This window comes from Chrysochloris asiatica, unplaced genomic scaffold, assembly GCF_000296735.1.
Source record: "Chrysochloris asiatica unplaced genomic scaffold, ChrAsi1.0 scaffold00056, whole genome shotgun sequence".
Lineage (NCBI taxonomy): Eukaryota > Metazoa > Chordata > Mammalia > Afrosoricida > Chrysochloridae > Chrysochloris > Chrysochloris asiatica.
Window position 1 is genome coordinate 878,539 of NW_006408574.1, and position 17,213 is coordinate 895,751.

General features: G+C 56.6%; 2 protein-coding genes across 2 annotated transcripts; both read right to left on the reverse strand.

The window, feature by feature from the left end:
* Window positions 1-5,133: 5,133 nt before the first annotated feature.
* TOR4A (torsin family 4, member A) lies at window positions 5,134-6,387 on the reverse strand. The gene has a single exon (XM_006863778.1). It carries the CDS (start codon window positions 6,385-6,387, stop codon window positions 5,134-5,136), a length of 1,254 nt encoding a protein of 417 aa, XP_006863840.1.
* A 454-nt stretch (window positions 6,388-6,841) lies between these two features.
* Window positions 6,842-16,795, reverse strand: NELFB (negative elongation factor complex member B). The gene is made up of 16 exons (XM_006863779.1): window positions 16,556-16,795; window positions 16,143-16,306; window positions 15,686-15,785; window positions 14,905-15,135; window positions 13,800-13,985; window positions 13,533-13,645; window positions 12,980-13,082; window positions 12,636-12,731; window positions 12,281-12,423; window positions 12,060-12,166; window positions 10,011-10,152; window positions 9,743-9,851; window positions 9,241-9,383; window positions 7,407-7,505; window positions 7,096-7,186; window positions 6,842-7,012 (listed from the first exon to the last, which is right to left on the reverse strand). The coding sequence occupies exons 1-16, from the start codon at window positions 16,655-16,657 to the stop codon at window positions 6,842-6,844; spliced, it is 2,100 nt and encodes a 699-aa protein (XP_006863841.1). The 5' UTR covers window positions 16,658-16,795.
* Window positions 16,796-17,213: the final 418 nt, after the last annotated feature.

The following is a 17,213-nucleotide window of genomic DNA, read 5'->3' on the forward strand; positions in this document are numbered from 1 at the left end:
CCCCCCCAAGTTTGGGTAGCCAATGTCATTACATTTTTAAAAGCTAGATATATATGGAGTTCTGGTGGTGCTGCAGGATAAGCACTGGGCTGCTAAATGGAAGGTCAGCAGTTCAAACCCATTAGCCAGTCCATGGGAGAAAGATGAGGCTGACCGCTTCTGTAAAGGTTTACTGTCTTGGAAATGCTGTAAATCATTCTGAAATGATGGCAGGTGGATTTGGAAGGTATATATAAATAGACTTTTCGCTTTTATGAGTTTTTCATGGATATTTAGATTTTTCATATCTATGTTTTATTTTACTATATTATGGTGTTGGCAAAGAACACTGAATATACTATGGACTGTTAGAATAAGAAACAAATCTGTCTTGGAAGAAGTACAGTCAGAAGGGTCATTAGAAGTGAGGATGGGGAGACTTCACGTCACATACGGTGGACATGCCATCCGCAGGGACCAGTCCCTGGAGAAGGACATCATGCTTGGTAAAGTAGAGGGTCAGCGCAAATGAGAAAGCTGCCCGCCCCCTGGCCCTCCTCCCCAGCGAGATGGATCCACACCTTGGCTTAAATACAGCCACAACTGTGAAGGCAGCGCAGGACTAACAAGAAAGCTGTAAAACCTATTTAAACAAAACGGATGAGAAAATCTTTATGGCCTTGGATAAAGAGTCCCTTATACAACATTTTTGCAAAATAGTTGCAAATCATGTATCTAATAAAAGACTTGTGTTCCGATTATACAAAGAGCTTCTACAGCTAGGTAAGAAGCAAACAACCCAATTAAGAAAATGAGTAAAACATTTGAGTAGATATTTAACCAAAAAAACATATACAAATAGCTAGCAAGCACATGAACAGAATGTTCAGTGTAATTAGTCATTGAGGAAATGCAAATCAAAGCCGCAACTAAAACACACCCCCTAGGATGTGAGTTGAAAACAGGTTAACCCTTCCCCCAAGAGGGCTCATTTCATTCTTCTCCTTGGATCTCCTGGTGCTGCGGGTTCAAGCACTGGACCACAAGGTCGGCGGTTCAAACTCACCAGCCACTCCTCAGAAACTGTATTCAGGGTCTCTATGGGTCAGAACCGACTCAGTGGCACTTTACAACAATCCTGTAAAGAAGTTACCTATTATAAGTTAGATGACAAAGGGATAACAAACAGAAGAGACTATAAAAGAGTGTCGGGGACAAGAGTGGGTGAGGTTGTGGGGAAGCGAGAACTGCTGTCCTTTGCTGGGGGGCATGCCAATTGGGGCAGTCACTTTAGAAAACAGTTTGGCAATTTTGTAAGAAGTTAAACAGAGTTTGGTCATATGGCCCAGCAATTCCACTCCTCAGTGTTTATTCAAGAGAAATGAAAACATATGTCCACACTAAGAATTTTGTTGGCAAATGTTCCCAGCACCAATACTCATACTAGCCCCACAGTGAAAACAACACAAATGGTCATGAACAAGTGAATGAACAAACTATTCAGCAGCTGGATCCTTACAGCGCAGATGAAGCTCAAAACCCCGCTGGTTGTCTGTGGCAGGATGGAAACAAGCAAGCTGAAGTTTTCAGAGCATGGTGGATCTTTTCTGGGGTGATGAGAATGCTCTAAACCTGCTTAGTGGGGATGCCTGCATAACTGTCAATTTACTGAAAATCATGAAATCGCTCACTTAAAATGATTACATTTTGTGGTACAAATTATTTCTTACATAAATAAAGCTATTTTAAAAATTAACTAATAAGAAGGCTGAAAAAACCCCGACACAACACCAGAATGTTTAGGGTTGACAAGGCCAAAACCAATCCACTGGCATCCAGTCAATTCTGCCTCACAGGACAGAGCAGAACTGCTGTCTAGGCTTCGGGAGGTTGTAAATCTTTATGGGAGCAGATAACCTCGTCTTTCTTCCTCAGAGGAGCTGATGCGTTTGATCTTTCAGTTAGCAGCCAACTGTTTTATCTACTAGGTTTCCTTAGGGTTTAGAATTGAGTGGTAAAGGTCTGAAGAATCGAGTCCCTGGCAACCGTGACAGAAGGGCAGTAATTGCCTAAGGGACTGAGGAGAAGCCAATGATTAGCCGACGTCAGGGTTTCTAGAACACCAGCAATATTCAATTGCTTGACTTAGATGTTAAGTGAGCTCTTTGATAAAACTTTGAACATACATTTTTATTTTATACGCTTTTTTCCATGTGTGCTTTATTTGACAAAAGTCATCCTCCACAATGCCAACAAAAAATAACATGGCTTTAGGGATAAATCTAACAAAAATGAACAAGGCCTACCTGCAGCAAATTACTTTATTGAAAAACATTTTTTAAAAGGCTTTAATAAATGACTAGCTGCTAAATTCGAAACTACCAGCTGTTCCACGGGAGAAAGATGAGGCTTTCTGCTCCTGTAAAGATTTACAGCCTCGGAAACCCTGTACAGGGTCGCTATGGGTCAGAACCGACTCCACGGCACATAACCACCACCACCATCACCATCACCACAGTATAAAGATAGAGTCCCGGTGTGGCGCTATAGGATAAGCTGGACCTCAAGGTTGATTCAAACTGAAAGCTCAACAGTTCAAACCCACCAGCCGCTCCTCAGAAACCCTACACAGGGTCACTCTCAGCAGGAACTGACCCAATGGTACTAATAACAACAATGGTTAGGAATCAGCAGTCTCCACATTAGTCTGCAGTCAACACAATTCCAGTCAAATCCTAACAACCTTTTCAAAGAATTTGACAAAATCAGATTCTAAGAAAAAAGTTCCAATGATAGTGAAGACAAAGGTAGAATTCAGCAAGATATATATTATAAAGGCTTGCAAATCTGCAGCAATTAAGAGATGGTGGGACCAGTGGAACTCGTTTAGAAATCCGGTTGTATAACAACAGCATGAGCTCCTCCTCACAGGCTTGGGCTTTTGGTGAGGAGAGGAGCAGGTTCAGAGGGAGAAAGACCTGGAGATCTGCTTCTATACAGACGGCAGCCGTTTTGGAAAATCCTACGGGGCAGATCTAGTCTGGTCACTGGGGTCACGGTGAGTCGAAATCAATTGGAGGGCACACAACAGAAGCTTAGTGGGCATTTGTTGGCTGAGTGGGCCAGTGAAGACCATGTTTGGCTGGGCAAGTGACACCCAAGAGGGCTGCTCTGTGGGCCATCTCAAGGTGGGGGTGGGAATAACCCTAGATGGGTCTTCCTCCGGTATACCCACACATGGACTGGTAAGCACATCTACTCACAGACATCTCTCTGGGTCTCACACACACACCTTGAAGCATGGGGGCCCACCATTGGGATGTCCAGTATATTTAGAGCTTTGGTTCCCAGACTTACTTTTCTAGCTTCAATTTCCCTTGGAGGTGGGGGAATACTGATGCTTTCAAGGTCCAGTCCTCACCCCCACTATGCCTGGGGTCTCTACCTGTCCCTGCAGGGCATGACCCCCACATCCCATTCTGTCCTGAGCCCACGCTTTGTGCACTGGGTTCGCCAGGTGAAAGATTCCCTCCAGACACCTGACCACGAATGCTTTTATACCTTAACCAGGTCCATGGACAAACACAAGGTCAGAAATGGGGTCGCAGTCCACACCAACGGTCCAGGAGCTTGGAGGGGAAGGGGTGCCTCTGGAGACACTGCTCTGGGGATCCCGTGTCTTTAGATATAGGTGGGTGGGCACGTGCACAGCCTCTGGCCATGTAAAAACGAGCTCATGCCCACGAGGGGCACCTTCTGCCTGCCTTGTCCCCTCCACCACTGCTGACCTCTACCGTTAGAACTCTTTCTCCCCCTCATGTGATCCCACCCTCTCTCATTCCTTCCCTTTTTGGGTTTTGTCATTGTTATTGCTATCTTTTGTGCACTGCCAGACCACGGCCTCCGCCGCCCTGTCGAGGGACTGGCCCTCCAGTCTTGGGAGTGGGTCCAGGGCTTCCGGGATCCGTAGCGCGTCCAGCTCCGGTTGCCCTCAGAGGCCACGAAGCGGACTAGAGGGGCTGCGGGAGGTGGAGGCTGCGCAGACCTGGGTCCTCTGGAATCCTCCACGCCAAGTGCGCCTCCAACACGTACCTCCGAAGTGTGGGTGGGCGCGAGGAACTTCGTGGTCTGCGGGGGAAGTCGGGAGGCGTCCCAGCGGTGGAGCGCATGCACGGAGCCGCGGAGAGGTTAGGGGAGCAGCATTCTTAGTGAATCGACAAAGGGGAGGGCAGGATTTGGGGCACAAAAGGGTCGTTCATGGGCGAAAACCGCCGGAGACATACACCCATCCATGCAGAAAACGCTCTCTGGTGCCCTGGGGTCTGACTCTACATGGAGAGTTGCTCCTGCCTCTTCGGGCACAAGGCCGGCCCCTCCCCTCCCCAGAGAGCCAGGCACTGCCAGCTTCCGCCCTGGAAATGCGAGAGGAGGTGACTGAGGAGGGCTAGGGAAGGGGGCGTGCACTGAGGGGACAGTTCCATTGCAGTCTCTGGGCTCTGTGGGGAGAGGACCCTGATTGTTTAGAACTTAAAGAGGTGGGTGTCCTTCCCCAGCCCTGGTTGGAACTCTGGCTAGGGCTCGGCCAGTCAGCCTCTCCTGGTTCAGGACTGGGCTGGGCTAAAATAGCCAAGGCTCTGGACTCGAGCCCACCTGTGACCATGATCCACCTGACTGTGGTCAGAGCTGGTCAGAGCACTCCAGCTGCCTTTGACAGGTCTTCAAGAAATCCAAACTATCCCGGAGCTAGGTCCTTGCCCTGCCCCCCAGTAGGTCGGTGTGGTGTGTGTGTGTAATGTGTGTAAGGTAGTGGCCACAAGTACCCGACAGAGCTGGGTTCCAATCCCGGTTCTGTAGGGGACCAACTAAGTGATGGGATACTACTCACCCCTGTGAGGTCATCTTCCAAGTGAAGGGACAGACTGCCTACTTTCTGGGTAGTTTAAGAATTCACCAGATGGTCCTGGGACATGCCAGTACCCAATAGGCAGTAAGCTAAGGATGCTCACACTAGGGTCCCTTGGGTCACCACCCCACAAGTCTCCTCAGTTCAAGGGTGCATGAACAGTTTTATTAGAGGCATCTGTGGTCTGGGGTGGTCTCCCAAATGTCCTGCGGTTAGCCCCCTTAGGTTTCACATGTCCAGCTGCACCGAAGCTACAAGAGATTCACTTTGGCCACCACCTGTTTGCAGCCGGTAATGGCATACTCGCGACCAGACACGCGGTAGTAGTTGAGCTGAGCTGCTAGGCGCTCGGCGCGGGCCTGCTCAGGAAAAAACCCCTCCCCAGCCATCTCTTCCCTGAAGCACTTGACCACATCCCACTTGTCCAGCAGCAGGAAGGGAACGATGGTCGCGATCTTCCACAGCGGGTGCTCTCTAGCCAGGAGCGCCCGCAGGCTGCCACGCAGCTCCTCCTCTGCCCGGGCCCCGTGGCCCGCGTCCGGGCGTCGGGGCAGCACCCGGGAGGCGTTCTGCAGTACGAAGCGCGTGATCTCACCACCGCCCGCATTGCTGAGGAGCACGTAGATGGCGCTGTGGAACTGATGTGAGCGTTGCGGCTGCAGGAAGCTGTGCACCTCATCCAGCAGCTCAGGCGGCATGACCTCCACCTCATCCAACACCAGGAGTGGCGTCTTCTCCTCGGCCTCGGCCCGTGCCACCATGTCGGCCACACGCTGTGCCAGCTCCTCGCGACAGGCCTGCGCATCTCGCGACTTGGGGCAGTGGTGGCGCGCATGGTACTGTAGCACCAGACCGCTGTCGTCCATCACGGCGCGGAAGTGCCGTGCCAACAGACGGCCCACGTGGCTCTTGCCCACGCCGCTGGGTCCGTGCAACGCCAGGAGCAGTGGGCGGCTGTGCACGTGCGTGGCCAGGTAATCCCGGAGCAGCGCCACAATGCGCTCCACGGCGGCCGGCTGCCCAAACACAGCACGCTGCAGTGCTTTCTCCAGGCCGTCGAGGTCGTAGCGGAGCGCGTTGTCATCCAGATTCTCGATTGCGTTGAGCACCTGGAAGCCCACGATCGCCACGAGCAGCAGCAGGCAGTTCTGCGCGCGGCTCCGGCGCTCGGTGCGCGGCAGATACTTGCGCGAACTTTCAGGGTACAACACCATGCGACTGCGCCGCCGCCTTTTGCGGGGTGCCTTCGCGACGTTATCCGTGGAGTCGTCGAAGGTAAAGAAGCGTGGTTGGTCGGTTCCCGCGAGCGGTGCGCCAGTTTCCGCTTCCAGACCCGCGCTGGTGGAACCTGCGCTGGGCAGCAGCAGGCGGCGCTTGCGCAGGAGACACACGCGGCGGCGCAGGCGGAGCACTGCGCGCACGGGCGCGATCACGCATGGGCCCGTGGCGCGGGAGGGCTGCGGGCTCCGGGCCGCGGTCCATGGCTCGGGGGTGTCGCTCGGCATGCAGGTCGCTGTCCCTGCAAAGGGTATCTGAGAAAGGGTTCCAGACTCCCTCCGCGGGGCCGAGAGCCCACTGGGACCAGCCCTCCGAGTGGCCTTTACCCCCCAAGGCCCCGGGTCCGGCCTCGCCCGCAGACCAGGAAGCGGCTTCCCCGCGGGGCCGCATGCAAATTCCTGGGCCTCCGGTAAACACCGGCTGTGGTTGCTAAGAGGAAGTGGCTGAAGGGGATAGGGGGCGGCCACAGTTTATCGGCCGCCTCTCCGGCTTCCTGGAGGAGTTGGGGTCCGACCTGGCGCCGATTGGGGATTTGAAAGGTCACGCCCGGACACGCCCCCGCCCGCAGAGGCCCAAGCACCCACACGAGTCCAGGACTGCCCCTCCCCATTCAAGAACACTTGCGGGGAGGTCTGGCCGGAACTTCGACTTTTGAGACGAGGCCCCAGCTCTGCCGCAGGCTCAGTCCAATCCGCCCAAGCCCCCAAACTGGGGCCTCCCATCAGCCGGCCTAGGGCTCCCCGGCTGGGCTGCCGCGGGTGGGAGTGGGGCACAGAGGATGGACAGAGAGGGGAAGAAGGGGAGGTGGGTAGAACCAGGGACCCGCCGACAGCGGCCTGTGTCGAAGTCTGCCTAGTAGGCCGGCGAAGAGGCCTGCCGCGGGGGGGGGGGGGGGGGGGGCAGGACTGAACGGGTAGCTCCCAACACCCCCATACCTGCTGCTGTGTCAGGCTCCGGACGCTGGGTCTACCACTCGCCAGCGGAAATGCCAGCCTCCTTGGGACAAGGGACTGGCGGGACAGGGGCCTGGAGGGCAGCGACACCTGTGGGTCCCCGGAGAGTGTCCGAGCCACGGAAGAAGCTCTGGAAAGTTTCCGCTTCTATTGCAAAGGAAGTGAGTCAGGGGTGCGACGGGCGGGACTTAGAAAAGACGAATGCGGAGGGGGGCGGCCTGGCCGGTCACCTCGCTGACCCTGCACTTGAGATCAACCAGCACCCTGACAGGTGCAGGCCCGCGAGCACATACCTTGCCCCTTCTGTGCCCTCGCCCACCCAGTCTGTCTGTCCTTCCTGCATCCACACCTCTGCGGGAACACCTTCACCTAAGGTCCCCTCCCCCAGAGGGCTGTAAACAAGGGGGGAGGGGAGGCCGTCGGCGCCCCACCCCCCTGCGGCCGCTCTCACCTGAAGACCCCCACCCCAGGACCTTCTTTACCCTGGGAAAGGGTCACGTGTAGCAGGCTCCCTGTTTGACATGGGGAGCCAATTTAGAATTTGGGACCAGGGGTTTTGGGGCCCTCCGTGCCCCACTTGGACTGATAACCCCATTCCCAGCACCCCTGCTCACTGTGAAGCCCCCACCTCCTTAGAATTTTAGCGGAAGCTCATGGTCCCTGCTCTCCGGCCACCTGGCTAGACCTAGCTGCCCCAGGGCTCTGGTAACCCCACCGCAGGTCCGGACCCTCCCTGCCCAGTTGCAGGGGGTGGGTGGGTGGTTTTTGCTCACTCTTTCTCTTTCTCGTTTGGGCTCTTCCTCCACCTGTAAACCTTCCCCCACAAAGGTACAGATACCAACCTTGGACTGGAAGGGTCAGACTGAAGGAGTGTGTGTGTGTTGTGGGGGGAACACCCTGAGTGCTGCAGACTAATCCCAGGCCCCTGGGAATTCCTGTGTGTCCAGCCCCCTCCAGCTGGTCTACCTGACAGAGGTAAAGGAGGCTAGAACCCTACATTACTCCACTCCTACCCCTCTCCCCGCCTCTTAGAGCTTCCATGTTGATAGGCCTGCCCCAGCCCCCCACCCCCCCACTGTTGTTAAGTGCCACGGAGTGGTTTCCAACTCATAGAATCCCCGTATAGGGTTTCTGAGAAGTGGCTGGTGAATTTGAACTGCCGACCTTGTGGTCCAGTGCATTCATTATCCCACAGAGCCACACCAGGACTCTGCCCGCCACCCCCACCCCCCACTAAGCATCTAGAACTCCCAGCAGCCCCCTCCCTTGGACAGAGTGCAGGCTCAGCCCTGTGATCTCATCCCCACCACACTTGAGGGTGTGGTGATGGGGGGCAGACTGTCTCCAAATGGTCTGGGGGACGGGCTGTGCAGAGACTCCCTTAGTCATGGACCCCTGGAGGTTGCTCCCTAAGTCCTATGTACCTGGCTGAGCAGCACCAGGTGGACCTGCTCCCCAAACCAAGGTTCTAGGAGAGAAGACCTGACCAGAATGCACTTGGGACTTTGACCATGCCCTTGGAGCCTTGGTTTCCACATCAGTCTAAGGCTCATCCATGCAGACCACCCAGCAAGACCTGACACCTTGAGGCCTAGAGAGGGTCCTGCGGACACTGACAATGGGTGTGTGGGGTCCACTTCCAGTCCCAGGTGAACAAGCGCAACACGAAGTCGGCTCAGCACTACCTTTACAAAACACCTTTTATTTACACGGTGAGCCTCTCCAGCCGCCTGGCAGTCCACAGAGCACCGGGGCCATGAACCTCAGCCAGAGCCCGGCCTGCTCTCTAATTAACTCTGCCCCCTGGGAGCTTTCACAAACACTGACGGGGTCAGCAAGTCCCTAATGCCCTTCCCAAGTGGAAAAGAAGTTCCCGACCCAACAGAGACCTGTCTGCTTTGCTGTGACAAGGCAGGTGCCAAAACAGCTTCTCGAGGTGACAAATGCCAGGGTGGGCTGAGCAGTGGGCATGGAGTTGGGTCCACCTTCCAGAGTAGAACCGGACCATCCCGTGGACCCCTCACCTTAGTGAGAAGGGGTGGACCCTGCATGGCTGCTGGACAGCAGGCTGTGGACACAGCCTAAACTGCTCGTCCCCAGCACTGGGGTGCATTATTGGCGCCTCACTGCACAGCTAGGGCAGGCCCAGGGGGCAGGGGCAGCTCCAGGGCGGGCGTCTCGGCCACTGGAGCCGGGCTGGGCTTCCGGTGGTCCAGCTGCTCCAGCTTCTGACCAAGCTGCTCATACAGCTCCTTGACGGCCTCCCCACTCTGTGGGCGAGCAAGCACGTGGTCACCAGTGCACGCGCGCAGATCACACACACACATACTCCTACACCACACCACCAGGCATCAGGCATGCATTGCACACACACAGCTCACATACCCACGCATGTATACACACAGCCCTGACATCACACCACCCGGGGCCGGGGATGCAGTGCACACACACACACACACACACACACACACACACACACACACAGCCCTAACACCACACCACCCGGGGTCGGGGATACAGTGCACACACACACACACACCCGGGGGTCAGGCGTGCTGAATACACATCCCCCCAGCCCACCCTCCATCCCAAGGTCAGGGGGTGCTGTGTGGGCTGCTTGAGCACCCACCTGGCCTGCAGGTTCCAGGACCCGCTGCATGGCCTCCAGCCTGGCCGGGGCCACGCGGTGGTGCAGGTGGAGCAGAAGACGCAGCACGTGCCGCTGCACGTTCTCCTTCCTGGGGGTAGGGGGAGGGGTAGTAGCCTGGGCTAGGGTACAGGTTCCTCCCACCCAGGCCCCCCAGCAGCCACCGCAACCCACTCCCTCAGCTCCCCAGGTGCCTGGGTGGGAGAGGATGGGCAGTGAGGGAAGGTCCAGGGCCGCATGGCCATAGCACCTGGACGAGGCCGTGAGGAGGAAGCCATCAAACAGACTGGTACAGAAGTCTTCCAGAGCAAACTCATCGGCCAGCAGCGCCAAGTTCCCAGTGAGCAAGTGCAGGAAGATGTCGCCGAAAGCCAGGTCCCCGAAGGTCTCCACTGTGGGCAGGGGCATGTCAGCTCACGAGGAGGGAGCCTCACTGTGGGGTCAGGCTCCAGGCACCTGAGGTGGGGCTCCAATGGGACAGAGTGCTGGGCAGAGAATGGCTAGGACAGGGGACCACCGGGGAGGGGGGGGGGTTCTGGGACTGGACACAGAGCCCACAAAGAGAACGTTAAGGACAAGGGCTGGTCCCAAGGGCCACTGAACTGACCCCAGTAAAAAGAGAAAACCTAGCGCCCACTAAGTAGAAGTGCAGAAACTTCCCAAAGCCCAGCCTGGAGGGGGCTCTCCCCCCAGCACATGGACACTGCTGTGGATCCTGCTCCCTGGGCCACGGCATGGACATGGGTCCACAGAGCAGAGGAAGACAGACACCTGTGAGCTTCGTCCTCAGTCTCCCCCTGGACCACCACGTCCAGACACCAGGGACATGAGACGGACACCACCAGCAGTTCCTGGACGGGACAAGAGCTCCAGACACAGAAAACCCAGCCTGGCCCCTCGGTTTGAGAGGCGAAGGCAGTGAGTGGACAAGAGCCTCAGCTGGATACTGAGCTGATGCCCACCTGTTTTGTCAGCATTCCAGAGCAGAGGCCACTCCCCCGAAATTAACACCGTCCTTATAGCGAGGACACCTATTTGCAAATCTCCGGAGCTGAATGCTCAGGAGGGACCCAAGTGTTCACCGTGGCCACGATGAAAAGTCAAAAATAAACAGCCAAGGGCTGGGGGAAAGGGGACCTGTGGGAACTCTCCGTTTTCATACAGACCTAAGATTGTGCTCAAAAATAAAGCCTGTAAATTCAACCAACCAACCAACCTGAGCAAGCAAAGGGAACATTCGAAGGACAACCAGGTACACAAGAACACACGGAAACTGTGGCTGCATCACTGTCCTCACTAGTGCCCCCAACAGCACAACTGGGGCTCTTCCAGGCAGCTGTGTACCTAGTGAGAGGCACTGACCACCCATCAGGAGCATGTCCGGTCTGCCACCTGTCTCCAGCCAAAGCAGTGAGGCCGAGGAAGAAAGGAAACCACCAAATGGACAAGACAAACAGAAGCAGGACAAAGCGATTGACCACTGGGTCCCCGCAAGACTCCAACCAGCCAACCAAAGCCACCGCCTGCAGTCTGCAGGTAACAAATGGCCCAAAGACACTAGTGTCCTCATCCGGGGTCGTACCTGCACTGCCTGACCTGGCAAAAGAGACTCTGCAGGTGTGATCAGAGAAGGACCAAGACAGGAGAGCACCTTGGACTAGCAGAGCAGCCCAGTGTGGTCAGCAGGGTCAGCTTAAGGGAGGTAGGACATCAAAAGAAGCAGCTCTGAGGATGAAAGATGTTTGAAGACACAGGTGCCACGAGCCAAGGAATGCGGTGGCTTCTGGTAAGGTGGGCAAGGCAGGAAAGGGACCCTCCCTGGAGCCCCCAGAAAGAGGCGGCTCTGCAGACACCTGGACGTTAGTTCTGGAGACGCCACGTCCAGAACTGTAAAACATGAACATGTGGTTGAAGCTGGAATTGGCGGAAATTAAGTGACCCCTGTCTGCATGAGAAACTGACGCAAGGCTGAGAGAATTCACTCAGACGGTGGCTGGGTATAACCTACTACTCACAGATCAGTAAGTAGCTTTGCTCACAGAGATTAGTCGCACACAGAGAACACGCAACATCACCAAACACATCAGTGGTCCCAAGAAACTTCCAGTGCCCTGGGACCCACAACCCATGAGTCTGCCCCCACTTGAATCCTGGGAGGGGGACATGGGGCTGCATCACGTGCTGAAGGGATGGGTGAGCCCAGGGCCTCAGGGAGGCTAAGCCCCTTCCTCATTCAAACTAGCAAGGACCAAGACGGGGGCCCCAGGCTACCCCAGGCGGGGCAGAGAGAGGGGCTCACCCAGGCCAGGCAGCAAACGCAGAAGCGCACTCCTGTTCCTCTGTTTGGCCAAGTGCAGCACGTAGTAGAGCCCCACCTCACAGGCCGTGCGCTGCTCCTGCAGAAACCTGTACCAGCAGGCAGCAGTCAGCACGGGCACTCCGAGGGAGCCCACCTACAGACTCAGAACTCACTGCAGGAGCCCCTCTGCTGCGTCCCCACTGCCCACCAGGCTCCCGTACTTGGTGAAACTTTCTGGAAGTGTGCTTGGATAGGTGACTGGGGTTTTCTCTTCAGCAGGGAACTTCTGGTCCACGTTGAAGGTGTAGTCATCCACCAGGAAGGACATGAGTGTTGGCAGGAACCTGGTGACCAGTTCCGCTTCCTGGAAAGGGGCCATCAAGGTGAGCCGCTGGCCTCCTTCCCACTCCCAGGAGCCCACTGGAGTGAAAGCGTCCTCCAGGGCCAGGCCCCCTGCGCACCCAGGAATGCTGTCTCCAAAAGCAGAGCTGGGGCTTAGAGACTGGACGTTCAGTGCGGCAGCTGGGCCCTGCCCTGGTAAGGACCAGGGAGGAGCTGGTGCCCAAGGCCACTCACCATCTTGGGCTCCTTGAAGACCTGGCTGTCAATCATGTCCCAGGCACCCTGGCCCAGGGACAGCAGCCGGAGCAGCAAAAGTAGGTCAGGGCTGTCCTGCGTGATGGGGAAGGGGTAGGCTCAACGCGGGTCCCAGCTCCATGCCTCCTCCAGCACTAGTAGAACCCAGCCCAGCTCCCAGCCTGAATTACAGGCTCCCAGGTGCTCGCTCCACACAGCGAGGTGTCCTCCCCTGGGCCCTGACAACCTCCCACAGGTGAGGAAAGATGCCCTGCTCCCCTGGGGGCAGCGTGCTCCCCACCAGCAGTCCCCACCCGGTGCACTGGTCTGAGGGCTGCACTCACCCTGGGCAGTGTCTCTTGACCCACCAGCTCCTGCAGGTGTCTGATGGTGCTCAGTGAAAGCGTGTTGATGGCGAAGGGGTCACACAAGATCATGGACAGGTCCCTGGGAAGACAGAGCCCAGACGTGACCTCGGGAGGTCAGGCTGTCCCTCAGAAGATGACTCCCTCCAGCCCACACCCTCTCTCAACTCAGTCAAAGATCCTTAGGGAAGACGAAGACCTTGTATGTCCGTAAACAGTGAAAAGCATGTTAAAGCCCTGTTTTGGTTTTGAGAATTTGACCCAAAACCCCTAATCCAGAAGTAAGCACAACCAGAGACAACACGACAGAGGACCAGAGACCAAGACGGGGCTGGACTCCAGCATCATGGGCCCGGACAGCCAAGCAGCAGAGGACGAGGGGTGGGGGAAGCTGCCCTCAGAAGCAGAGACACCAACCTCAACACCGCCAGGGTCCAGGTGCCTCCCAGGTATGGCACTGCCCAGCTTGCCAGCTCCCAGGGGCTCCATGCGAGCTCATCCCCTTGTTCCGACCCCCCAGCCTTGTTCTCACCCCAGAACTTGCTCTTGTCCCTTCTTGACTCCGTCTAGAAAGCCTTGCAGCTCCCGCGCCCGCTTGCTGTCCACGAAGCGTTCCCGGATGCAGGCGTCCAGGCACCAGGTGAACTGCAGGGGCAGCGCTGTCGGTCAGCACAGACCCCAGGGCCCAGACCTCGAGCCCGGTGTGAGTCAGACTGGGGCAGGGCAGGAAGCCGAAGCCAGCAGCAGCAGCCGAGGGTTCCAGGCAGGTGCAGGCCCGGAGGGGTGGGGAGGGGCCTACCTTGTGGCAGGGGTCCACAGTGCAGATGTCGCTGACGTCCAGGTCGTGTAGTGACATGAGCAGCTCGGCCCGCAGCGTGCAGTAGTGCACGTTGCGCGTGCGCAGGAAGAGCGTGCGTAGGAACTGCAACACCATGTCGTATAGCTTCACGTTCTTGCCCACCATCTGTGCCAGCTTCTGCACCACCTGGCACCACACAGAGGCCTGTGACACCCAGGTTTACACAAGGACAGTCCCCAGGGAGGACGTGGCAGGCGAGGGATGATGGGATGAGACAGCAGTTACCAATGACCTAAACCAGCAATCAACAAACACGCTGAGAAGGGGAGGGCGTCCTCCTCCAACATGTGCTGCCCGGGGGGTGGGGGGGGGGGGGGGTGTTCAGCCGCACACAGCTCCAGCACCTACCACTGGAGTGCAAAGGACACCCCAGGTGTAAAATCTCCAAGGATCTCATAAACAGGTTCAGTTACAAGGCAGTGGGCACACTAAGATAAACAAAACAAGTCTACATGGATGGCGGGCTTTCTGGTGGCCCTGTTGTCGCTTTTAACTTGACTACTAGAAAGCTTCTTACTGTTCATGGGATTCCCCTTATCTTCCTACTGGACAGAATAGGTCAAACGCTGGCTAATGAAAATAAACCTCAATATTGAAAGGCTTCAAATAGTTCAAGGAAAAATAGAACGAAAAAATAATGGAATTTTCCATCAACTTTTTAAAACCCTCTCCTATAACGTGCAGTGACTGGAATTTAGAGTTAATTCCAACCTTATTAAGACAGATAGGACCTCCAGGTGATTTATTTTCTGAAGAGACAAAATGAAACATGTGGCTCAGTACCACAGGGCTGATTAACGCACTACTCGGAGACACAGAGGGTTACAGGGAGGGTCTGCCACTTCTCATTAAGGCCCACCCTGTCTCACCCTGTTCATGGACTACATTGTCAAACAGCAAAACACCCACAATGTGAACTCCAGAGACAACAAGTAAGACATCAAGACAGACAATGGGCAAAGTCCACCCCTGCCTCCAGCCACAGTTACAGTCCACCTTCAAAGACTCCAAGGTGCAGACTCCAGTGGCCACCGACCAGCCTCACCTGGCCCTGGCGCCTCATCTTGGGTGAGGGACTGAAGAAGTTATGCAGAACGGACAGTTCTGTGCTGAAGAGCGCCGCCTCCTTCTCCAGTATATACTGCTTCAGCAGCGGGGAGACCTCGTCCCCAAACAACGCCTGGTTGTCCTGCCAGATCTGCCGCTTCACTTCAACGGCACAGGCTCGGTACAGCTCCTTATCGGCCATCACCAGCTTCAGCTTCTTCTCAGGAACCTGCAGAAAGGCCACTGTCAGCCACACCTATGCACCAGACAAGTTACAAACCTCTGCCAGCCCCACTCCCTTCAGGGAAGGAAGCCCCTCTGTGGAAGTCCCGTGGGTGGTACCAAGGCCAAGGCAGGTGCCAAACCAAACCAGACCCATTGCTGTCAGCTAGGCTCCGCCTCGTGGTGACCCCACATGTGCCAGAACAGAACCACGCCATATGGTTTTCTTGGTTGTAATCTTTATGGAAAACAGATGGCCAGGACTTTCTTCCGCAATGCTGCTGGGTGGCTTCAAACCACAGACTACATGTGCTCCCCAGGATTCTGAGGCAGCTGTGGCCACACTGATTACAAAGAGGTCCTGCAGCTCAACTCAAACCCCATGCTGCATCTCAGCAAGCCTCTCACAAGGGGAGCAAGCACAGACTGCGCCGGCTCCACACGTGCCTGGGGCAGGCAGCTAGTCAAACTTCCCTGGAACTAAGCTGACCCCTGGACCAAGTGCACACTCTTAATTTGCACCAACAAGGTGCAGAGATGGGTCCACCCCCATTTACCTTGGGCAAGTGTTTCATGACACACATCACCACTGGCTGCAGGGATGGCATCTTCACCAGAGAAAAGCTCTTCTCCAGCAGATCTTCCAGTTTCTTGTACCTGAAACGACTTGCATGGTTGATTCTGACACAAGAGGCCGCCTGCCTGACCCCAGACACATGGCAAGGAATACACCAGACTAGCTTTACAAGCTAGAAATCAAGCAAAAACCACGGCCAACAAGTTCATTCCAACTCAGAGCAACATCATACAGGTTTCCGAGACCAAGCCTTTCTTCACAGGCCCAGTCTCCTCTTTCTTCCTAGAAGCGGTTGGGTTGGTGGATTTGAGTTAACCATGTCTAACCCACTGAGCCACCAGGGCCCCTTTAGAAGCCAAGGCACAATAAGTTTAGCTGTGTCCATTCCAAGGCTGAAAAACTGCTGTGGTCACCTCCCATGAACAGCAGAGACCCACCTTTCCTCAGCCTTCCCCTCCAGGGCGATGGCAGACACTCTCTCCAGCAGCTTGTCCCGAAGCTCGTCGAACACGGACTGGTGGAACTCCAATCGGGGTGTCCCGTGCAGGTCCAGGAAGGGCAGGGCAGACTGCAGGGAAGGCAGGAGCACGCCGTTCTCTGTCTGAAGGGGAAGAGGGGCAAGCGAGGTCCATCTCAGCTGCAGCCAAGTCTGAGTGCCCAAGAGGCATGTTCAGGGCTCTGGCCGCAACAGGTGGACGTCACCCAGCGTCCATCAATGAGACACTATCTGCAGGCCGCGTCTGTACATCCCGATACAGCTAACTGACCAGTATCAATTTCCCAACGACTCGGCTAGCCGCCGGTCGACAGGCCTTCACTCCGCGCCCGCAGCCTTCGCCGACCCGCCCACCTGAAACTGCTCAATGGCCTTGAGCGGCTCCGTGCAGTTGGTCAGAGTCTCCTTCAGGTCCTCGCCGTTGGCCACGCCCAGGTCCTGCAGCCCCGCGAACATGGCCGAGGGCCCGGCCCCCGTCCGGCTTGGCGCCCCATCCCCGGCCCGTTCGCCCGGCGCCGCCGTGGACGCCGCAGACGCCCGTTCCCCTGGGCCTCGGAGGGCACCCGCGCCCCGCTCCCCGGTGCCTTCCAGCTCGACCAGCTCCGGTCGCACCGCGGCTCTGCAAAGGGTCTCGCTGCCACCTCCCACAGCAGCCCCACACAGCCTCGGTGCGCTCGCCGGCCGGTCCCCAGGAAACGCGATTGCCGCCGCACAGAGGTTCCTGGGAGCGGCGCCCAGACCTTGCGCGACGCAGAGTGACGACGGCGTAGAGACTGGCGCCAAGATGACGCCTGGCCCCGATCGGCGTGGCCCCACCCCGCCCTCCATGAGTCCCGCCCCTAAGGCTCCGTCGGGCCACGCCCCGCACTAGCCTTTCCCTACCCCTCTTCGGTCCCGCCCCCGCTGGCGCGACCCCGCCCCACGTTTCTGCAGCATTCCACCCCTCCTCACGCCATCCGGTTTCGACCCAAGTACTCGCAGCGCCCCGCCCACTACCCCGCAGGGCCCCGCC